At 37.9% G+C, this 26145-nt stretch overlaps 1 protein-coding gene across 1 annotated transcript in view; it reads right to left on the reverse strand.

Moving 5' to 3' along the window:
* RhoGAPp190 (Rho GTPase-activating protein 190) overlaps positions 1 to 26145 on the reverse strand; it is a 134232-nt gene that overhangs the window by 58474 nt on the left and 49613 nt on the right. Inside the window, exons 19-22 of the mRNA XM_080270388.1 lie at positions 25565 to 26011; positions 17871 to 18032; positions 11910 to 11954; positions 6863 to 7008 (exon numbers count right to left, since the gene is read on the reverse strand). Of these exons, the coding sequence (XP_080126514.1) occupies positions 6863 to 7008; positions 11910 to 11954; positions 17871 to 18032; positions 25565 to 26011 (800 nt within the window). The remainder of the gene's footprint in view (positions 1 to 6862; positions 7009 to 11909; positions 11955 to 17870; positions 18033 to 25564; positions 26012 to 26145) is intronic.

Consider the following 26145-nt stretch of genomic DNA (forward strand, 5'->3'; position numbering starts at 1 on the left):
CTTCACATCCTTCACATTCACTCAATACAATATGCAACAGAAATGAATAAAATGGAGAGATGTAACACAGGCAAAATTTTCTTCGATATTCTTCACATTTACTCAAAAAAATGTAAAAATGCAACAGATATTAATGCAATGAAGAGAAATAACACAGGCAAAACTTCCAGATCCTTCACATTCACTCAAAACAATGCAACAGAAATGAATCAAATGAAGAGACATAACACAGTGATATGCAGTCCTTTATTCACCAGGCACTTACCACTCGTTCCTCACCTCAGGGCGACCATGCAGTCATTCTCACAACATTCATTATTGGGAAATTTATGTCATGTCAAAGGGAAAAATATATTACAAAAATCTAAAGTAAAGTTGAAAGGAAGACACAAAATGAAGTTAAATGCAATTTTTAAAAATCAGGTATTGTTATATACATAAAATTAAATTTTAAAAAAGAATTGTTAAGCTATGAGGAAGATTATCATTTAAAAAGTCTAATTATTATTAAAAGGAAAAAAAAAGTACAAAACTCAATTATCAAATAAAAAATAACGACAAAGTTAATTATCAAAAGAAATATACATGATAAAAAATATAATTAATATCTATGAAGTAAGACAACATAATCCTTGCAATCGAAAACAGTCTATGAATTCCAAGTTAGTCAAATGTAAATAAAGGAAATTAAAAGCAGACTCACATACTAACAATAAAAGACATTATTCATCAATGATTGTGTACTGAGGGGGTTGAAAGAATAACCACTAATGATATATGGACTTACAAAACAATCCTTATTTAGAAAAACAGCATCTCGAGTCATATTTAAAATGGATAAATAAATAAAAATTAACCAGCTTCTCACTTCTCTGTGCTTTGCTTTAACCCACAAATTCACTTCCACTGATCTAACTTTTAACTTTTTTGGCAAAGACTATAGCAACGTCCCATATTTACCACATCCAGCCATTGTTCTTTCTTCCTGGTCAACAGCACTTCCTTCAAATTCATACTGTACATTATATCCTTCTCAACCACCCACTTTTATCTATCTATCTATCTATTGCCAGACGCCTCAATCCCATTTGGGGTGGCCACAAACAAATCGCCTCCAAGTCGCCCTGTCCCCCGCCATTTCACTGCCCTGCTCCCAACTCACCCCCCTCTCTCATATACCTCTCCACCCCATCCCTCCATCCACTTTTATAATCTTTCGAAATAACAACATCTTCTAAGCACAGTCTCTCTTTCTCTCTTGCCTTACCCCACATCTAACATTAGTTACTATGTTTCTTATTCCATCCACTCCCTTTAACCCACAAACATTCATTACCAGTCTCATTTCCACTGGTCTAATTTTTAACTTTTCCAGCAAAGGCTACAATAAAGTTGCACAATCATACATTTAAATTATTACTGTGGGCAGTAACATTCCTTCACGCTATCTTACTACAGACGGGTCCTCTTATACAAGCATCCACTATACCGGAAACTGTCAATCTACCCATCTATTGCCAGATGCCTTAATCCCGCAAGGGGTGGCCACAAATAAATCGCCTCCATGTCGCTCTGTCCCCTGCCATTTCACTACCCTGCTCCCAGCTCACACCCCCCTCTCTCGTATACCTCTCCACTCCATCCCTCCATCTCATCCTTGGCCTCCCACTCCCTCTCCCCCCTCCACCTCACTCACATACACTCTCTTCGTCAGTCTCTCACTCTCCACCAGAAACTGATGATATGAGAATGGGCAATTTAGACCCAAATTTGGTGATGCCAGCAAGATCAGTTAACCTTACTCTAATTTTCCCCGTATGTTATGTACTCCTTCATACAAGTTTTCACGACCATAATTTTCACTTCATTATATGAGTTTTCACTATCATATTTTTCACTCCATTATATAGGTTTTTGCTATCCAGGCAGTCCTCCATTAACATATCCCACTCACATAATGAGACCCGCTGATATTATGTTAAATTTTGGCAGAGATACAGGGCAGTCTCGTACTCTTTTTATATTTCAAACTCCAGTAGCCTAGTCTCAGATCCTTTAGCCCTTACAGAGGTATAGTGGTGTTGGACTGGGTGTTCTTTTACAATATTAACCCCTCAACTTCAGCTATATCAATTACCCTATTTAATTAAATCTTGAAAGTCTGATGATTTTACTCAGCTTAGGGGAGACCTTTCACACGATGGGTCACCTTATCATTCATTAATCAAGCACAGATAAGTGTGAACCTGCAGCAAAACTGTTAAAAATGAACTTATGCTGCAAAAGGGGAGGGGGGGACTAATGTAATGAAAAAATAAAGCTACAGGAACCATAAAACTGAAGAATTATATGCTGTAGAAAAAAAAAAAAAAATGAAAAATAAAAACTAAGCTTAAAATTCTCTGAAAGAATGTCCATAAACTAGGAAATACAGCAGAGAACAAGTAATCCTTTTGAAAATGAGTATATATACTTTCTTTTTTCTTGGGGCTATTTCATTATGAAATTTGCTGAATAATTATCACTTCTTTTTCATCACCTGAAGTTGTTCATGATTCACTACAATGTTGCTAATGAGGTCAGAACTTGTCTTTGTGCCTTAACTCCTCAGTAATGTATCAGTGGAATTTATTTACGGTACTTATTTAGTTAGTTTTTAAGCAGCCAGTAATTTCCCTGCACACATTCTACATTTTAAACATGGATTGACTGTGTTTACTATATAAGGATTATGTGACCTTGTACTCCTGTTAAGTTTTCAAGTGTAAATCTGCATCTTATAATAATAATTATAGAAATGAATTAGGCAAAAGAAACAGCAACATGTATATCACAAAATAAACTTATAAGTAGACAAATATTTAAAAGAATTCCAGTGTTGAATCTAATACTTAAAAAATAATAATAATAATAAAGAAGCAAAAAATGTAAAATAAACTCATAACTAGACTAAAATATCTGAAAAAACTCCCACAATTCTGAGACACATAAAACAGGTATGTTTAGCTTCACACAGATATCCCTGACTCTCCTAAAAACATTCAGAATTCCCTACCTCTCACAAGAAAGATTCTGAATTGCCTGACTGTCCTATGTCACTGAATGAAGCTCCATGACGTGCTGACAGTGCAACGTGCTGTGTGGCAGTGCACTTCACCTCACTAATTCCAGACACAAGGAATACAGATTCATTTGCAACATAAATAATCGGATTACAGATTCATTTGCAGCATAAATAATCAAGTAGAAATGTTGGGCATGAAAGAGACACAGGTTAGAGCTTGAAATCTTTATTTTCTCCAATGTTCTGTGCTACACAAAACCAAAAACGTTACCGAAAAGAAAGAATTCAAGCTCTAACCTGCCTTTCTCTTCCACCCAACATTTCCACTTCTTGCAATGGACCATCTACACAGTCAAAAAATACATCTCATGATCCATTTATTTATCCTTCTCATAAGTAAATACGACAATTAACCTCTCCTAAACGCACCTAGGAATAAATAACACAATGAATTTCCTGTGTTGTTATGGATTTAAACAGTGATATTTGAAAAATCTGGATATGAATGAATGTTATCAATGTGTCCGAAATGTCATCAGAGTATCCAATGAAATATTTGCCCTTCATAACAACTGAATATGAATGAATAAGAAAACTATATTTGTTGTTTGATACTTAAACACAAGTATTTTTTTGATTAAGGATGTAAATGTAACCTAGAAACAATATTATGTACTCTGTCAAACAATAAAATATAAAACTAGTTCATGTGTTTGTTCACAATGAAAGTCAATTTTTTTATAATGATATCTGTGTTATCTAATGATGTTTGATTAACCCTTTGACATGATAATTTTTAACATTTTAATTCTTAACACCTCCAGATGATTTGATTCAGCTTAGGAGAGACTTCTTGAACTGGAGAGGTTATATGCAGCCTTCATTAACCTCTTCAGTACAAGAACACTTGCCCAAACTGCATTAAAATATCATCTGGAAGAACTAAGAATAAAACAATAATAAACACCTTAAAAGGCATAAGGATATGTTTAAATTTAAATCCCAAAAGGAATCAGGATAAGTTTAAATTTAAATCCCTTAACTGAATTTTTAAAGGACATTCAAATTAAACACAAAGGCAACATTGTACAATGTGTGTGTTTCTTAAGGAAGCAAATCATGAGGTAAATTTAGGGCTGCCAGCATTCCAATGGGTTTTATATCATGCTCAGGCAAAAGCTGGGTCAATTTGGTTCGGTGTGTGAGAGGGTACAAGTCCATGGATTTTTTGCGGGTTTGGAGACCTAAACACCTCTTCCTTAGTGGTTTACTCTGCATATTGAACCCTTTTCCTCTTACAGTGATAGATGTTATTTATATCTCTTTCTTATGACAAATAGTTTGTTCTATTCTGATTAGCAGAGATCTCTTGTAGTGAAGGTAGTGAAAGGCTTCATGGAGAGAGAGAGAGAGAGAGAGAGAGAGAGAGAGAGAGAGAGAGAGAGAGAGAGAGAAAACAGTAGCTAAAGATGTCACTGCATTGAATATACTGACTCTTTTGTTATGATGGCAATTTTCTATTTATTCTTGCTAACTTCTGATGATTCTATTCACCTACGGAGAGACTTTTCTAACTGATGAGGTTAGATGAAGCCATTATTTATTATTATTATTTTTATTATATTATCATTATTATTATTATTATTCCTATTATTATTATTACTACAGGTTCTACTAGGCAGAAAAAAGTGTTACATCAGCTAGAATAAACTATAAAAAATCATCCTCATCATCATTATCATTGTCATTACCAATATCATTGTCATTATTGTTATCCTCCTCCTCCTGATCACCATCAACCTCATCACCATTACCACCACCACCAACATTATCATCATCATAATCACCACCACCACCATCATCATCATCATCATCATCATCACTGTTATCCTCCTCCTCCTCGTCATTCTTATCATCGTCATCATCATCATCATCATTGCCATCCTCCTCCACCTCGTCATTCTTATCATTGTCAACATCATCACCGTCATCCTCCCCCTCCTCGTCATTCTTATCATCATCATCATCACCGTCATCATCCTCCTCCTCGTCGTCATCATCATCATCCTGCCTAACTGTACCGTATGGGCTTAATACTCCCTTGAGTCTTATTTAGGTGTATATATACCATCAAACACAAATCAATATGCCACACACAAAAATAAACTGCTAAGGAAAAGGTGTTTGGGGTCTCCTTAGTAATAGGGAAAATGGCTCCCAAAATCTCTTTACTTTACTATCAACACCACGACAATTTTTTTCCGTTTTCCCACTTTCCTGGATAGGTTCTTCCTTTCTCTACCCTATTTTACAGCATCATTTTCCTACCTTGTCCTGAAAAGTGGTATAACTGTATTAGTGGAAGTGTTTTATGAATCTCCTTCTGAAATGGATCATTTTCGTACCTTCCCTTACCTTCTCGGATCATTTTCCTACCTTCGTCTACATTTTCCTGCCTTCGTCTACTTTATTGGATCATTTACCTACCTTCGTCTACTTTATCGGATCATTTTCCTACCTTCACCTACCTCATTGGATCATTTCTCTAACTTCTCCTGAATGACATTATGGTATTAGGATTATTTTTTTTACTTACCTACACAATTCAATCTTTTTCCTACCTACTCCCAAAACTGGTGTCCTGGTATTACTGGGGGTGTGTCTACTAATGTACTTCTCTATTCTATCTTTTTCCTATCTTGTCCTGAAAATGGTGTTGTGGTATTAACGGTGGAGCATTCATGACTTACCTACCATATCAGATCAGTTTCCTACCTTGTCCTGATTTCTGATGCTGTGGTATTAGTGGAGGTTCTCTTGACTTACCTGATCAATTCAATCTTTTTCCTACCTTGTCCTGAAATCTGGTGTTGTGGTATATGTGGAGGTGTTTTCATGACTTACCTACACCATCTGTTCTCTCTCCTACCTTGTCCTGAAATCTGGTGTTATGGTACTGTATTTGTTTATTTTTTTCATGACTAATCCACCCTATTATTTAATTTTCCTTCTGATTCTTTAAAAATGGTGTTATGGTATTAGCAGAGGTGTTTTTTTGATATGTTGGTGGGGCCACACGGAGGAGCAGTGTAAATGGTGACATCAAAATCCTCAAACTGTTTCCTACACCAAATGAGATTAAACTTGTCACCTCACATTTCTCAGTCCAACACTTTGTCCACTTCACCACCTATCCACGTTCTCTTTTGCAAACCAATGTCTTTCTATCATATGATATTTGTATGTTCACCTACTCTGTCATTTCTACTCATTTTCCTTCTTTACCCTCATCATCCCTCTGAACCATCTAAAATTTTGGAACTAACCCTATGCAACTTCTACAATCTCTTTTACCAAACAGTATCCTCCCAACAGTCTTATCATTATTAAGCTACCAAACTATGTATTTCTACTGGTCATCTCCCTACTCCACCTTTCAATCATCATCCCCCACACAAATCCTCAAATATTACAATGCACCACAAATATCTGACAGGTACAGTATCTTTTCTTCTGTCAAACGGTCCCTTTCTCTGGATGGGACTTTTTTCCCTTCCCAACTTGTCAATCACTGTTCCCTCATCTCAAAATATTCAACTTACCCTGACCATTTGAATGGAACAAAATCACTTTACCTTACAGTTCTCTTATATTAACCTATCCTATTATTTCTAAGCTTCCATGTGAAACAAAGCCACCCTACCATACAGTTTTACACTAACCTACACTAACAATCCTAACTCCCTCCCCATCATTTAAACATCATTCCAACTATCCAGTAAAATTTTTTCAACTTACCCTAAGCGTCTGGCTGGTCTTGGGACGCGACTTTGGTGGTGGAGGAGGGAACTTTGATCGACGCCCGGTGGTAAATGCCTGCGACCCATAACCCTCACTCCAGAAGTCCTCCTGCCGCCGCGAACACAAACTGTCATCCTGCCAGCCTGTTTGGGATCGGAGAAAACATTACTGAGATTTTTAATAAACAAGTATTTTCTGACCGCTTGACTCTGTCTGGCATTGTTTTAATTTAACCTTGGTGCTGCTTGATGATCTGGTGCTGGAGAGATTCCTTCATGTGGTGGCATTGATGTAACTGGCAAGGTCAACTGCCTGGTATGAAACTGTCCTTCAACTACTTCCCTATCCCCCTGAAGATGGATAGAGGAAGCTGCAACCTCCGGCTCACCTGAACATGAACCCAGTGGACTGCAGGCCAAAGCTGTTCTTCTGCAGTCCACCATCCTCCTATGGGAGAGGGAGGAGACTGAGGGACATGTACAAAACCAGTCAGCTCCACCAACCAGTCATATCAGTGCCACCACATGAAGGCATCTGTCTCTAGCAAAAACAAAATAAAATAATATCCTCAAGCTGATGGGTGAAGTATAGGACTAGATGTCAGTGTCTTTCACTCCCATCACTTGAACACTACATGGTTATACAATTAGCAAAACAATAAAGGAATGGACGAAAGTACAGTATTAATGTGAGAAATTCTTTACATACATTCTGACATGCAATTTAAAAACCAATACTTCTAACAATCAAATCTACTGGAAATAAAAATACTGTACAAGGAACTCATCTGCTTTTAAAATGATTGAACATTTTTTCAGGAGACACATAATGACTTCAGTACTATTTCAGAGGTGTTACATTTAATACTGTAATTTCCTCTCATGTCTAAATTTTGAAGTTCTACAGATTTTCCAAACTAGATCTGCCTTGGGGTCCAAATTCAGAGCAGATCTTCAGTTTGGACATCGGTTTGGTTAGGTATACAGGAACTATTGATGAGAACTACACAAACACACACACATGATACCGTACCTTTCACTGCAATCAACTAACGAAATTTAACACTAAGCCATATATACACCAAAGACAATAGAACACAGTAAGGTAAGCAATATATGGTAACACACAATACTGGTAAGACATACTGTACATAATTTAATCTAATGTACACCAGGTGTAAAGGTACCAATAAGAAGAGTTTTCTGTATCCCTTCCATATTCAACAAAACACTGAAGGATACCGAGAAATTTGACTGCTGGCTGTAATGAGGAAACAGGTTTATCATCAATACCATCATCAAAAAAATCTGTCACTGAACTGAAAGGGGTTCAGAATGAGTGAAAATACTATTTCCCCAGCACTGCCTGCAACCAAGATCATCCCCTTCGTATTTCAATGCTACTGTGAAGACAGTCTCAGAGCCATGCACAGTAATGGAGCAGGTGTTATGAACCACCAATATATTGAAGAAAAAATAAAATGATAATGGAGTAGCTTTTATGCACCACCAAATATTAAAGAAAAAAATAATTACATAAGTATAAACAATTCCATACAATAAAAAGAACCCTCCATGCCATGCACATATCTCAAAGTAAATATAACTAGAGGGAATAAGCTATAGACAGTATATGTATTTATGATCTGTATTCTTGTCACTTAAGGAAGCTCCCTAACACCTTTTCCCAAGCTAATTATTTTGTTTATTACACTTTACTGTCCTATCCTATATTATATAAATCCTTCAAACATCACCATAGTTGGCACAGATAATGTACAAAATGATATTAACCAACCATATCCAAAAATAAACTGCTAAGGAAAAGGTGCTGGGGAGTTTCCTTACCTGACGAGAATACACGTCAACAAATCTATGACAAAGGCAATACACTATATACATGAGCCCTTGTTACTGACACACTAAATTAACAATAATATTTTTGACAGCTTCAGAAGGGGACAAAAGTGTATTGGGACATGTGGCTTTATTTAGCTTACTTCTAAAGGGGATAAATAAATGGAAAATGAACCAAAGATATAGGAGAAATTAAACACTACATACACTATCTAGAAATGCTGGTACACAAATAATCAGGCAAAAAAAAAAAAGTATACGTAAATGTGAATAACAAAGATCAGGAGACACAACCACACATACAATCAATTCCCTGTCATAACCCAGGCTTTTATATGCAGGAAGAACAAGGAGGATGCAGAATCTTCCTCTCTGTCCTGTTCTAACTTCATTAAATAAATTACAACATGAAAACTACACCAGGTTATAACTATTGTAGGATGACCAAGGAAAGGAATGCAAGACCTTCCCCTGTTTTGTTCTTCTTGTGAAAATATATCTAAGTTACAACAGGGAATTAATCATATGTATGTCTGAGAATCCTACCCCAGGTTTTTTTTTTTTTTTTCCAAGGAAGAAGGCAGCCAGATGGTGGTGGTGTACAACGAGGACACACAACATTCTTCCCTCATTCAAATGTGTCTAAAACATTCCTTTAAGGGAGTAGGGACTTTGGTATTTTATTCTGGCCACTAACAAATTATTTTACTCTGCCATGGTAAATTCCTGTTTCATATATGGCAATTCACCAATTCTAGGAGGGTACTGAGGCATCTTCAACAAGGAGACAAAGTTTGTGCAACCATCATCAAACACAATGGAGATCATCACAACACAGCCCAAAACTGAGGAGGGATACACTTTGCTCTGATCATCATCAATCACATTTGTCCCATTTCAACAAGGGTGTAAGGGCCTGGGGCTGGCATACTCAGTCCCACTATTTAAGGCAACAGTGAAAAGCCCCACATACCCCTGACTGGCATTATGTGAGCAATAAACCCCATCCACCCATCAGATGGAACCCATACAGGCTCCACCCAACTGGAGCACCGTAATCCACTAAACCACCAGGTGTCATTTGGTTATACTGTTACCACCCAATAGAGTTAATAGTTCCAGGGATTATTTAGGTACCGGTAATTTAAACTCTCCCTAAGTTATGAACTGTTAGGACAAGTGTGTGACTGACACTTGTAAGTGGTGGCTCTGTTGATTCTCTGCCTGGGTATATACACATCCCTCAGTTCCCTTAATATCCCCCTAAAAGGAGAACAGTGGACTTCAGTAAAGGCAACTACAGCCTCCAGTCAACCTGGTTCACATTTCACATAAGCCTCGTGTTGAAATTATACAAAACACACACAAAAATTGACAGAAAACTTTGCTATAAAATAAGACATCACCTCAACTAACAATTGTAAAATCATTCATAAATATTAAATGCATAAAATCAACACAACATTAATCTACACAACTACTTTATAACACTGCATTCCTCTAATTGGTAAAAAAATAAAATGATAATAAATAAATAAAAATAAAATAAAACAAGAATAATATAAATAAAATTATAATATAATTGAAATAATATAATAATTATAATACTAATAAAAGAAGCAATAACAGCCAATCCCATCTTACCACTGCTGAGATATGGGAGTTTGAGGCCAGGTACTGTGCCATAATTTAAAATGATACAGCGAACAAATACAGTATATAAAACAATAACACATATCAAGTAAGAGAATACTGTAAATCAGTATAAGTAATCTGATACCAAGTACCGCAAATCACTAAACATTCCTTATAATAATAATAATAATAACAACAACATTCATAGCAAAAAATATTGATAATAAGTGCACTTAAGCACTGAAAAAAAAAACATAAAAACATAGATAACCACAAAAAAAAAAAAAAAAAAAAAAAAAAAAAAAAAAAAAATCTCCTGCTAAACGACATAATAAAAACACAGATTAAAAAGTAGACACAGAATAATTAAAGTAATAAACACTGATGAAGAGAAAGTGAAAATATATACCAAAATACAACTAAAGTAATCTACCGAGCCAGACACATATCAACATCCTCAAAGCTCTGTCTCAATTGCACATGAAGTGTTTGGGGAGGCGTATACGAGAGAAGAGAAAAGTGTAAATGATAACAACTAACTCAAAGATAAACAGCCACCTTTTATGCGATTATGGTGTCTAGTTATAGATAGACAGACACATACAGATAAATATAGACAGACAGATAGATAGATAGATAAATAGATCCATTATGACAAGTGGAAGTGTTGGGTGGGAGTGAGACACAGATTAAAGCCTGAATTCTTTATTTTCACATTTTGGGCTGCAGTTTGAACAACAAGTGATAGATCTGAGACATTTACACCCCTGGAAATTCCCTCTCCCTTAATCAGGTGACAAGACAAGAACTGGAAGGGAATTTCCAGGGGTATAAATGCCTCAAATGTACCACTTCTTGTTCAAACTCTTTGATGATGGGTTCTGTGTAGCCCAAAATGTTTGAGAAAATAAAGAATTCAAGCTCTAACCTGTGTTTCTCTCCCATCCAACATTTCCAGAAGACAAAGTGTCGGACGCCTGAGAGAATTAAAGTAAACTGTAAGCTGCTATGGCCAGATAAATAATACATACATATACAAACCAGATAAAAATATGAAAAGCTTCAGATAAATGCACACAGCTATATGACAAATTAATGATAAATGCTGTATTAGCCTTCACACTAATCAATACACTAAACACCTACACATATAATTATCTGACCGTAGGGAAGCCAAAATATATGTGCCCAATTACAAACTAGAACACAAAAGGCCGCATAAGCATAAAAATATATGCACTAAATTATTACAAAGCCTAAGACACAAGAGAGACATCATAAGCCAAATATGAGGCACAACAGTTGAGGTTTTGGACTTGAGAGAGAGAGAGAGAGAGAGAGAGAAACTGATTAAAACCAGAAGGCAAAACAGGAAATATAAAGCTAAACAAACCAGGACAGACATAAACAACAGCTGAGCACTGAAACAGGTGGCAGGAAACTTGAAAAAAACCGAGACTGGAATAAAATAGAGCCAAGCACATAAAACCGCAGCCACATAACACAGCACTGCTATGTAAAACTGGCATTACGCTGTAGGCTTGGTGAGTCACCTGAGTCGCGTGTGGTGAGGGAGTCACGCGAGCCACTCTGGTCAGCTAGTGGGCAGAGAGTGTGGGGACGAGCGGTGAGTCACACTACACAAACGCTACACAAATACTCCCTCACAAACACAAACCCACAAAACACATTAAAATTATGTAAGAAATTTATTGTAAAAACTCTACTCTCTTATTCCTTGAAATCCATAAAATAACTAAACTTTTTTCTACTCGTTTACACTAACTTATAAACACAAACCCACAAAATGATATGCTGTAAAAAGTCTACTCTCTTAAACATATCCATGAAACCCACAAAACAGAAAAACAAATTCTTTACTTGATTACACAAATATTCCTTTCACACACAGACACAGACACAGACATACACAGACACACACACACACACACAAATTACAATCCACTACACAAGCAATATCTCAAATGCACACAACATTAACCCGTACCATGCCAGGCATTTTTGCAATTTTATACCCACCCAATCCCAGATACTTTTCGTGACATCCTATGCTATGACAGACAGTGGCCAACTGATGTTACCCACCAACCCAGAACCATACTCAGTGCTACAAGTGCTTGGACACAGTGTTGCCAATACGTTAAGGTACTCCTCAGCAAAAAATTAGCTAGACTGAAGCAATTTGAGATGCTACAGGGCTCGAATTTTGCTGTCGGCACCATCATGTTGGTGGGTTTAAGACTTTCTTTTACTGTTGGCACCATGCCGACGGCGGGATTGTACGGGTTAAATTCTTAAAATAAAAATTCCCTACTTTGCAATACAAACTCCTCATTCACACCACTTCCTAGAATAATCCCAAAACTTTCCATTTTAATATACAAATAATCCATTACACATCACTGAAATTCACACACACACACACACACACACACACACACACACACACACACACACACAAAATCACTAAAAAAAAATCACTTCACATACATGACACACTTCACTATGCACATGGTCATCATCATCATCCTAACCATTTTTCCCATTAAAACTTGAATGAAAGAATCCATAAATACAAAAGAAAAAAAAAACAAAAGCATAAAACCAGGAGAAGTTATTAAAATTCTATGCAATACAACAAACCTATTATTATTAAATCCATCTAATTTTCTACACAAACTCTCCCTCACACACACCACACTAATTAATTCCACAAAACAACACAAAACCTTCACATTATGGAATATTTAAATGCAGCTGCACAGGGGAATTTAAATTTTTTGGTAAATATATATCAAAATTATCAACAGAGGAAATTTTTTTATATTTAATCAATTATATATATATATATATATATATATATATATATTTTAAATCTCAGTAAATTAACCCTTTTAGGACATGAGAAATTTTGATCACCGGGTAAATCTCCACTAAATGTTTTTAATAAGATGAAGAATGGCTTTTAACTCACTTGTGGTTCAAAAATAACTCTGATCATCCTACCCTGATAATTTAACATATTATTTTTGGTGACATCAATCTATTTAATCAAGTGGTCTTCATCCTATAAGGGTTAATCTCTATAATAATCCTAATAACAAACTGCACATGGCAATCCTTAAAATAAAACCATGCAAAAAGAAAGTATTAATCCCTATAAACTAAGCTAAATAGTCTTATAATCACTTGGTTCACAATAATTTATGTACTCTCACTTACTGTCCAGAGAGTATACAGGCAAAATGCTACTTTAAAGGAAACAACTTTTAAGCAATGCACATTCCTCGGATTTATACTTTAGGGGATATAGCATTAAAAAAACACCACACAAAAATAACAGTAACTTACTTTTGCAGTGGCACAGCCTGGTTTCAACAAATGGGGGGGGGTCGTAGATGGGGGCAAACCCTAATATGGGGGATCCAATGCTACAGTTTGTACACATTAAATAATTGAGTTTCAGGAGGGGATTAGAAGTTTGACTAGGAGGGCCTGGACCCCCCTAGATCCACCATAGCTATGCCACTACATTTCCAACTTCAAAACAACACTGAGGTGAACCATGAGCAACTTTAATTGAACACAAGTGTACACTCAAGCACAACACAATCCTGAAACCACTGACATACAATGAACATAAGTGAAGAACGCCTGTGTTTGCTGGTGGATTTGTGTGTGACTCTACAGGCAACGATAGAAATCAGCTTGCCTCCCCTGCCTCTCTTTCAGTCCTGGTTTTACAGATGTTTGAATATGACACAGAGGACTGAGCTCCATTATATCATCCATATGTGGGTGACAATATTCATCTTCATCCACTATATCTCATTCAATCATCTATGACTGACAATGAGATGCAGGAAGGGCAAGTGAGCCTTTATATCACTCAATCAAAAAACTATCTTTACAACCTTCTGTCTTACATTTTGAAACAGCAAATAAAAGAATATAATCTCCAGTACTACTCACAGTTGTACATGGCCGGTAGTTTAATCAGTACAACATGAAGAAAGAACTTTATGTAACAGTCAGAACAATTTCCCCTAAAAATAAACACGTTAAGCAACAGCACTCACTGTGAAACCATGGGTAACCTGTGTAAAGATAGTTTTTTTACTGAGTGTACCTGAATATATACTGCTGTTTGTTAGTACAATTACTTGCGGCATTTAGTCATCAATCACCACATTCAAACCTGGCTCATTTGCTATTAACCACATCCATTACTAACCCTTCAACTATAAAAACATCAGATTTTCATCTATTCTTACTGCAGTATTCCCATGTGACTTTATTCAACTTAGGAGATGCCTCTCACACGCCAAAGTTTTTGTAAATATAACAAGACCAATCAATGAGACGAATAAGTTTTCAAACACTTTAAAATTCCTCATAATTCCTTTCACCCTAACTTGACTGATTGGCCACCAGCACTAACCCCCTCCCTTCCTCTATCCAACTCTCCCGATGCATACGGTCAATGAATGTCTCCTCATTCTTTCACATACACTTTTTCAGATTTATGTACTATCAAGGTGATCTTAAATTTAGCATATATTGTAAATTTGCCAAATATACAACGATACCATGTTCATCATCAACTAATGCAGAAGAGATTGCATGCCTCTTCACTATTATGATAGGTGCTGAAGGAGAGCCTATACATGTTGGTGCTGTGTACCCTGCGTGGAGATGCTGTGGCATCCACCCAGGAGCCAAACTTCCTCCTATTTCCCTGCACCTTGCCATGGAGAAGGACCCTGGTCCTACCCTGGTGAGGTGCTGTCTACCATAAGGTGGGACTGGATCCCTACACGGTGTTGGTACCGTACTGTACCTTTAAGATGGTCCCACAGAAACAGTTGCTTATTTGTGGTTGAGAGGTCTGTTCAGCCAAACAGACCAGGGTTAAGCTATAACAACAGTTATGACAATCTTAATTTTACTCATGCCACCACCAGACGATTTTATTGAAATGACGAAGGATTTACAAGACGTGGCTGATGAAGTTTTTCATCTAACAATCCCTCTTCAAGAACTCTCTCCTAACCCAAACAATATCATCTGAAAATCCCAACAATAAAATACGAGTATATGAAATAAGTTATCACTGTGGACAGGTTAACCACTTCAGGAATGGTTATGATCTTTCAATGTATTAAAAATTCCATGGTAAATTGTACAGAGAAAAGAGATGCAAACCTTACACTTACATCATTCACTTTGTTTTCTAAACTTCCTTCATTTACTGTGCTTTCACTTCTGACAACATGAAGACAGCAAAAAAATCCACAGCTGAAAGACTGCAAGAACTAGGCATCTCATTCTTAATGAAAAATATTTTGAAAGTAAGGCATCATAATAGCACAGACTATTTCAGATTAGTGGCACCTCCAAATCTTCTGTTCACTAAAATGCATCAAATTCCTTTTGATAGGTATGGCCACACTGCCAAGCTGGAGTGAAGAAAGTGGCGTACTATACCATTCCTATCTCCCCAAGCTAATTACCATATATCTATACACTGATTTAAATTTAACACTGCTATAACTATCACTAAGATTTTTTTTTTTTCTTTCCACTACAAGACAACCCTCCAACAACACTCACGGTAAATCAGGCTATAAGAATGGTGTATTGCATTGTGGTTTTGTGTCTGGGATGGGGTTAGATAGAGCCTTCATTAACCCCTTCACTACTTGGGTACTCTCCTAAACTGAATAAAAACACTCAACAGCAGCAGGAATGAAATAATGTCTGTCCTCGGATTGGAAGAAGTTAAGGTAGTTTGTGATTTCAGCCAAGACCTCCAGTCTCACTAGTTTCCCACACGCTAACTCACACCCTTTCAACCTCCTGCGCTCTGTCATCACTACTCATATATATACAGGGTTGTCCATATATTCCACACCTCTTTCTACTACACCGGAATTCTTGTGTGTTGCTAGGATGACTCAAACAACTCAGTCAGCATTACCTGTATCTACTCAACCCCATTTTCACCTGCCCGTAACCCTTTTCATGCTTTATAGTGTTTGCATTTTTACAGGCACTGATTGCATGTTTATTCATAGTTCATGCTGCTCTTTTCACTCTTAATAATGTAGTGTCTGTTTCTCCTCCCCCTCCCCCACCGATTGCACGGCTGAGTAGCAATTTCACAAAGCTTCTAAAATGTCTGTCTTCCCAACACCAGCAGACTCAGTCATCACCACAACACACAAGCCAGAGGGTACAATACAAGAACCACCCTGCATATTTCAACATAAATCACAGGGAGAACCACTAAACAAACAAAATAAAAACACTAGCAAGCACCAAAGAAGGGAACTAACACAAAACTAACTAATCATATGTCTGGATCCAGGGTACCATAAGCTTAAAAGGCTCTTAACACCTCTTCCTTACTGATTTATCTCTGGACAAGGCACAAAAATATTCCCTTGTGCATAATTTATACAATCTTGGTCAATATATGAAGACAAAAAATATACAAGGGAGTATAAACCAAATCTAAATAACAGCATCTCCTAAATATTATTCTTGCTCCCACTAGATGGATTTTTACTCAAGTGAGAGAGATCTTAAGGTAAAAGGATTGAAAACTATCTTCAATCCTCTCTTCACTACAAGGTCTCTCTAAATCTAATTAAAAGCATCTGAAGGTGGCAGGATTAACTAAAGTGAAGTTGGCTCACTAAATATAAAAATAATAATAATAATAAAGTTAAGTGACAATATAAACTGCTATGGAAGAGGTGCTGGCGAGCCTCATAAGCTAGTGAAATTAAGGCCCTGTGTCTACCCTCTATATTTTCCCTTTACTGTACGAAGTTGGTCAGGCATTTGGTTTTCATCTTTTTGCCAAATCAATACACAATTCTTTTAGCCAATTTAATACACATTCTACCAACCTATTACTGATTAGACTAATGACCTCCTGACAATCACAATAAAAACTACATGACTGATTTAGATGTGGCCTCATATAGACCAATTTCATACCTGGACTGGCTGACCAACTCTATATACATGAGCTGGAAGATGGTTGCCAATACCAGCTCATTTCCCTGACTTTTTTCCCCTGCCTAAGGATTGGGTATGGCAGGATCAACAACACAGGGAGAAGCAGGAGAAGGGCAACTACAACAACTCCAGTAAACAGAGAAACGGATGATCTAAACATTTGGTACTGTAAACCATAACAGCTTAGGTTGACAAAATAACATGTGATCAAGGGGAAACGCGCTTTACCATGTCAAGTAAGGTAACGGAGAAATGGGTGACCTAGGGCAAATGCTCTATAAACTCTAATAGATCAAGTAAGGAGTGATAAATGAATACTCTAAGGGTTCTGCGCTCTATTCTATAACAGCTCGGATAGACAAATAACATACGATCATAGGGAAACGCACTCTAAGCTCTAACAGGTCAAGTAAGGTAAATAAGTAACAGGTGATGTGAGGCAAACGCACTATAATGTACGTTACATGTGAGGTCATCGAGCGAGGTGCGTGAGGCGGCCGAGTGCAGGGTGGGTGTGGGCAGCGTTGTGGCCTTCACCAAGCGGCGCGGCGGCCCCTCCACGCACTCACGGTCTGGGGGGGCCGGCTCAGGGGGGGTCGTGGGAGGGGGATACACCTGTAGACCACCTGTGAAGCCAACCAACAAACGCACACACCCTATATTATCTGGTACGTCTCCTTGTCCTCTCCTTCTTCTGCTGTCTCAGTTTCGCTGGTATTCAGCGGATCCAACCACTGTATGTCCATCATGCTGACCCTCCCCCTCACCACAATAACCCACCCATCTGTATCACCCAAGAAACACACACATCCTACATTAACTACTACACCTGGTCCTCTTCTACTGTAGACAGACCAACCAACATACACCATGCTAACTCACCCATTTCCACCACGAAAACCCACCCACACATACCACACCAACCCATCCACATGTCCCAATATAACCCATCCTTTCTACACACTAACCCACCCTATAAACTCTGTCTGACATTTTGAAACCAACACCAACAACCTATGTGTCTGTACCAACATGACTCACCCTATTGTCTTACGTTTCCTCAGCCTCAGTGGCACCACACTGACTCACCCACTCGTCACAGCATCGTTCCGACTTTGCCATCTTTATTTTCAGCCTCATGTTTCCCTTACTATTTCTGCATCACACTAACCCACTCTTGTCTCCTCATCCGCTTCTTCTGCCTCACCTGTACCACACTTCTCCACACTTTCATCTCCTCATCTATTTTCTCTGCCACAGACCTGCCACACCCCACAAGCTTTCCTTATCACCTCTGTTCCAACACTGACCCACTCTTTTGCCTCATTATCTGCTTCTTCTGCACCTCACTACCCATTCTTCTGCCTCTTCATCTGTTTTCTCTGCCACAAATCCACCGCACACACCCATCCTCATGCCACAAATTTATCACCACCTCTATACCACACCGACATGTTCCTTTTCTGCCTCAGTTGTACCACATCCACCCACCAATTAAACAAAATCATCCCACCCTTTCACCTCCTCTGTTTTTGCACTGGTATGGCAAGGCTGGCACTGGGCACCCTAAAGGTAACGTCAAATTTCAGGAATTACCCCCTTACAGAGCTCTCCTTGTATAACCACTTAAAAAAATATTCAGTTCCTTTGTGGTGTGATACAATATAACACAGGGACCAAGGATTCTGAACAATTACCAGTACCAAATGAACACAGTCTCCATCCATCCATCATCTAATCCTACGTTGCCCCATGAGAAGCGTAGGAGCCCGGGCCCAGGAAAGTTGGTCCTGGCATTTAAGATGATAGTGACCAGCCTCACTCATCCCTGAGTGGCATTACGTGAGCAATAAACCCCAACCACCCCTTGGATATAAACCTTCACCGGCTCAATCCAATTGGAGCACCTTTATTACCCACTAAACCACCAGGAGCCAAAATTTGGTTATATGGTTATCACCCAACGTAGTAAATGGTTTCCTGGTGTACACAGTCTCACTTTTACATATTATTTCAGAGTTCATCGCCCCCAGGGGTAACATTTTTTTTTTTTCTTTTGGTGGATGAACATCATAATTAATTTTCGATACTCCTTTTCAGAACACACAGTAACTATGATATTATTATGCATGCTATTGCCTAATGATTTTTTTTTTTTATTATTATTATTATTAAGTTTAATACTTTGCAATGAACCTTAAGGAGTTTATGGGTGAATACTGTACTGTACTTCAACGCTTCCCATATTTGGTGATAGGAGGACAAGTTTTACTCTAACATGGCCCAGATTTTCATCCTTTCGAAGCTTATTTCACATAGCACTGTGGCAGAAAAAGACAACCCTACCACTCCACATCCTTTCAACAGAACTATTTCATGACAAGAATTATCTTACAACATTAATCTAATTTCATAATTCAGCGTTCAACATGAAGAGACGGCGGTTTTAGGCTAAGTTAGAATTAGAGAATATAACTTTAATTTAACCCAGATATTTTTTCCTTTTGTAGCTTACTTCACAATGCATAATAGCAGAAACAGACAATAATCGGGCTCTACATCTTTACCATGGCACTTCTCCATGACTAGCATCAAATTCTAGCATTAATATATTGTTACAACTCGGAATTCAACATGGTGGGATGGCAATTTTTGGCCAAATTAGAGTAAAAGAGCACTACAATAATTAAACCAGCATATCCCATGAAAAATAAAATAACAGTGCTGGAGAGGGATGCTCGCACATGGTCCATCTACCTCTAACTATTTATCTTTCCATTAATCTATAGCCAGATGCCTTCATCCCATAGGGGGAAGGGACACAAATCATCACTTCCTTATCACCCTGTCCCCTGATATTAGGTTGCCCTCCCTTCAACTCACATCCCCCTTTCTCATATATGTATCTCCACCCCATCCCTCTGGTTCATCTTCAGTCTCCCCCTCCCCACTTCCCTCCACCTCACTCACATACTCTTCCAGTACATCTCTTTCTCCATTCTCTTCACATGGCCAAACAATCTTGTGTATTTCTCTTCATGCTATCAGTCAAATCAACACCCCAATCCTCTTCCACTTACTCATTTGTCTGACTGTCTCTCCACATAACTCCACATATGATAGGTCTCTCAAATATCTCATTTCCTCTGCTTTCACCTCACTTGCGTCCTTCCAACAAGGACCACGTGTCACTTCCGTATGTTAGGGCGGGGATGATAATACTGTCATAAAGCGACTTTTTTACTCCCATGCACACTTCCCTTTCCTCTTTGCTGCTTTCAAAGAGCCAGCAGCCTTTCTTCCCTGGTTTACAAACATCCCACAATTCTTTCCCTGTCTCTTGAAGTGAGTGAGGTGAACTGAAGAAGTAAATTTCAGTCTGTGGTCCACCACATTCACACCTTCAGAGTCTGCGGCCACAACAATAAAATAACAACATCCCTCATTTTAAACAGGTATATATCTTTCTACAATCCTCACATTTTTAACTTATGAAATACAGTACTTTGCCTTTTTTTTTTTTTTAAATAGGAAGAAGGAACCAAATGCCAGGAGCCTGTAAATTGTTCCCTCCTTTGGTAATAAACAACAACAGCCAATCTCTGACTACGCCTTTTGGGGCATAAAGTTCTGAGGCTACACTACTACGATGCAGTATACTGAAAGGTACAGGATCAACCTATGCTCATTAAAAAAAAAAAAAAAAAAAAAAAAAAAAAAAGTATATGAAAGTATGGCAAACAAAATAAATCAATGAATAAACAGACAGTCAGTATTTTATGAACAAATCTATTGCATCAGACTTGCTATATACAGCAAAAATATACAGTCTGGAAAATGCAAAACATATATCAATAAATAATGAATAATTTGACAGTCTTCATAATCTCCATCTGAATCCCTATCATATTAAACTTTTTTCTTTTTCCAGCAAAACTAACATGGCTGAGTGAGTCTGGTAAAATTTAAATACAATACTAATACAAAATAATCTACTGTGCTTCCTCTACACTAAGCAATATCAAAATGCAAACCTTCTTCTGTTATAGTAATAAATTATCTACCCAGCTACACAATCTGTCTATCTATCTATCTACTGCCTGATGCTGCATCCTGTGAGGGGTGGCCAAAACAACTACTGATACTCTAAGAAAAAAAATCTGATCCTAAATCTTCTTGAACTGGAGTCACTTCACTGTAGGTGCTTTTGGTACATTATTTTTATTTTTATTTTTTTCAAGTTCTTACTGGGTAATAATCTTTTTACAGTTGCCATTTACTGATAAATCGCCAATTATTACATAGACTGCATTCTCACTGGCCAAGGGAATTTCAATGTACTTCTTACTTAGCAATCTACTCTGCATAAAACACCTAAATATTTTCTTGCATGTTATTCGTATCAAACTAATATTCAGAATTCGCATTAATTAAACACAAGAAGACATTAAGGTGTAATATGCAAAATAAATCATTAAGTCAGAAGTGTTAATAAATCTTCCAAGCCAATGAAAACACAGCAGAATAAGATCTCCTCTTGAAAGATCTAGAAACAATTTTAAAAAGCCTCAGATCTGCTCCTTACGATGTCTGTTTTTCATCCATGTTCTGGCTAATACAAGATAATTTTATTTAGGTTATGAAGGATCTCTTGCACTCCCACAATGCCTTCCCTAAGAGATCTTTCTCAACGTAAATAAAATCATCTGTAGGAACAAGAAGAGAAAACAAACACTGCACTGAAAGGCTTAAGAACAATGAGAATAAAAGGTATCGCTTGTACAAAGGTAAACATTTCCCAAAGGTACTTGAAATCAATTCGGGTCACAAACACGTACAATAACAACAATTAAAACAACAACAGCAGCAGCAGCAGCAGCAGCAAAAGCAGCAGCTGGCCATAGGAACATGCAACAACAACAACAACAACAACTACAACAAACGCATGCACAAACACAAACAAGGTACAGTACAGTAAGTGCGAGTCTACCAGTTCGCATACTCAGGAAAAACGTAAATAAAGGAAAGAACGCGCGCCCGACCACTGACCAGGTAGTTACCGACACACACTTAACCCCATCATCGCGAGTATGGCTGTTCGTACTTTATTTTTCCTACCACTGACGATTTTATTCAGCTTTGGGACGACTTTTTTGTCAAGATGGTGTTTAATGGAGATAATTCCTGACCCCTTCACAACAAGAGGTTCCCCAATGCTAAACAAATCACCCAGTAGTGGTAAGACTAATACTGTAATACTGTATTGAAAGCACATCATATTGGAAAAGCTGCCCCTTCACAGCAACGCCATCTCTCAGTATATATAGTAGTTCGTTTTTGCTTTTACCACATGACTTTATTTAGCTTAGATATCCCTAGTACTGAGAGGGTTAATGAAGGCTGTATCTAACCCCTCCAGTTCAAGCCTAAGGTAAATAAAGTCAACAGGAGATGGCAATAAAGTGATGTCTCTGGGCTGAAAGGGCTAATACCTCACTCATCGGGAAGATTTATTGTAGGTCATGTTCATTTGGGCTTTTGGGAATACCTGTTGCTTCTTCCTTCCTGATTCATTTTGCATACTCTTGTATTAATATTGCATGTGTTTTGTGGTGATCTATCTTTTTGTGCATACTGTTTTAATTTCTCTTATATGTTAAATATGTGTACTTCCTGACAATATATATATTTTTTCTCACCTGACTGTTCTCTGATATGTTAGTAATATCTTTAAAATATTGACTTAATTTGTCCAGAAAGCATACAAGGGAATACTGTATTAATGTTCCATGTGATGAAAAACCCATACTTTTTCCCTTGTATGGTATGTACGTTATTTCAACATCATCTGACAAACTTGGCTGAAATTACATCCTGAAGAACATCAACATGCCGGGGCAAAAATATATATACTAAGGAGGAGGTTAGGAAGCCACAAACAAAGGATCTTTTTAAAACCATGGCTGGGGGAAACCTGATTTGCTCAACTCTATTGCTTGAGGTTTGTGAGGAAAAATACTGAAAGTGACAACATTTCCTCTGCAGTCATAAAATTAATTACACACTTTTGGGTTGAGGGGACAACAAAAAATAAAAAAACAAATAAATAAATAAATAAAAATATATTTGCTGTCAAAATTCAGTCACAAAAATGGACGGCATCAACAGGAGGAGAGGAGAAGGGGGGGATGTGTGGATCATGAAGGTACGAGGAGGAAGCTTGTCCGTCTCTTTACCCAGTGACACTTTTTTTCTTCCTACCACCAAATATTTTATTCGGATAAGGAGAGACCTATCACAATGAAAGGGTTAGGGGGGAAAAAAAAAATCCATTAACCCACTAACTACCTTAAGTCTCCTTAACTAGGGGGGAAAAAAAAAAAAATAATAATAATAATCTAGGAGTACACAAGTTCAAAAAGCACCATCACAGTCAAGGTTCATTTCTCTGTCAACAGAGCTTTGTTACGAAGCCCTATTCACCTGTGTAATGTGAGTAATTTGGCTTTGAAAACTGGATTAAAAATCCCTAAGCTGTTTTTTCTACAGCAAAAAGTAATACCTCAGAGAAAATTCTGTTGGTTTAAACAGCAAGACACCCCACTAAATATCATGATGTTTTAATTTTGTTCTAACTATCTCTAGACGGTGTTATTCACCTAAAGAGAGACATTTCCCATTCCAGGATTTAATAAAGGTTGTATTTCAACCTTCAAATTAAATTATTCTCTCATAAACTCAAAAAAGTGACTGGATATTGTAAAAGCAAAATAGGGCATCATCACCCTTAATGGGAAAAAAATCAGTACTGTATAAACACCAGCTGGTATGCAGGCCATGGGATTATTTTAACTAATGGAAAACAATGAAGTTAATAAAGGTAATTATGTAGTAACGGTCATACATTAAGAAGAATGCCCTCACTTTGTGCCCATCTTTGTAGCCATGAATTGTTATATATCTTATCTTAACCAAGCACAGTTCAGTTCCATGCAATAATCAAGTTATGTGTTGAAATTTTGGAAGTATAGTTATAAATTGAAGACTCTGATGTATGACGTTATTTTAGAAAAGAGATAATTTGGGAAAACTCAAAATACTAAGGAGTCATTTCCAGGGACAACAGCCTTATAAGCTTTGGTGACTCTCCAGCACCTCCTCCTTTGTGTAAGATTTTAATATTATATCTTATTATTCTCTTGCATGCTACTGGCACTCATGTCTTTTTGGTAAGAGTAACAGGAAGGAGTATTAGATGGATAAGTCTTCTGTGTGTTACTGGTACTGGTCTTTTTATGGTACATGAATCAGCAAAGAGTGTAGGAGGGATAAGTCTCCACTCTATCTATGAATGTGTAGGGGTGTGGCAATGCTGCAATGGTATCATCAGGCTGTGCGTGCTCTCCATCTAATAAACATGAGATTGTCAATGGGTGAGTGGCAACCATCACGGCACACAGGTGGAGTGGCAGTTCTCAGCTTTGATGATTAAAGGATGTAGCTTATAGTTCTTAGTGACAGTACCTCAACTCTAGGGTTATGGTAAATGATGCTTCTGGGTGTAGACGACTGAGGCTACGTTACCATAGTCTACAACACTTCAGTGTGAGACCAATGTAAATTTTAAATTCTCAAGTCCATTCACCTTACTGCCTACTTCTCTCACTGATGAATTCATATATGTTTAAATGAGACATAGTGGACAAAACAGCACAGGACTACCCACAGATAGATTATAATATGTACCTCAGTCCAAGCTGTCACATTCAAACGTCTATGAATCCTGCGCTGACAGAGAAGCCGGTGAGGCAAACAGAACTTTGATATGTAACTGACTGTATGTGCATGGGAAATATAAATAACAGACAACAGAACATCTATGTATCATCTACAGAAATAACCAGGTAAGGAAGAGGTGCACAAAGCCTCCTAAGCCCACAAGAACAAGACCCTCTGACAATTTCCTGTCCTTTTCTTTACAATTTCTTTGCCTTTTCTATATATTTCTATTGGTTGGTATTAAATGGTGGATGATGGAGGTATTGGTGTGGTCTGCAGTACCAAGCTTGAGGGAGGGTAAGTGGTGGACAGTGAACAAGCAAAATAATAGTAACAATAAAGGTGTGGTAGTGTAGTAAAGCAAGTTAAGGATATTCACCCCTGTCTGCTCGCTCTCGTGCCACCAGGTAGTCACGGTCTGAGGCCCCGTGGTCAAGGGTCAGACTTTCAGCCTTAAAGAATTGGTGCCTGGGGGCGGGCTGGGGCTTGCTCATGTCGTGGGGGAGGGTGCGGGGGGCCAGCGAGTAAGGGGGAGGGGGCCTGTCGCGTAAGGGTGGGGGAGATGGGGGAGGGGGGCGATCACGCAAGGGAGGCGGCGAGGGGGGTGCCCCGTCACGAGAGAAAGTACCCCCTGTACCACTATCGAAACTCTGGTCTCGTGAGACATAACTATAGGGTGGAGGGGATGTGGAGGGGGGTGGAGGGGGGTATGGGGGCAAGGGGGTGTATGTGGGCTCCAGGTCTGAGGGCTGGGTTGAAACCTTGGAGCGGGAAGACACGGTCGTGGGCAGAGATTCTGTGCTTGGATAGGATTGTCGGAATAATTCTGTAACGAAGAAGAAACCTAGCAATTGCATTTGTATGTTATAATAGGGTGCCTTAAGCTACTGTATGACTGTGTCTGTACCTTAAGCTATTGTCTGTAGAGCTATGTATCCTTAAATTATTGTATGTACGTCA

This window comes from Coenobita brevimanus, chromosome 40 (genome assembly GCF_032717465.1).
Source record: "Coenobita brevimanus isolate Jiangsu-jjx chromosome 40, ASM3271746v2, whole genome shotgun sequence".
Lineage (NCBI taxonomy): Eukaryota > Metazoa > Arthropoda > Malacostraca > Decapoda > Coenobitidae > Coenobita > Coenobita brevimanus.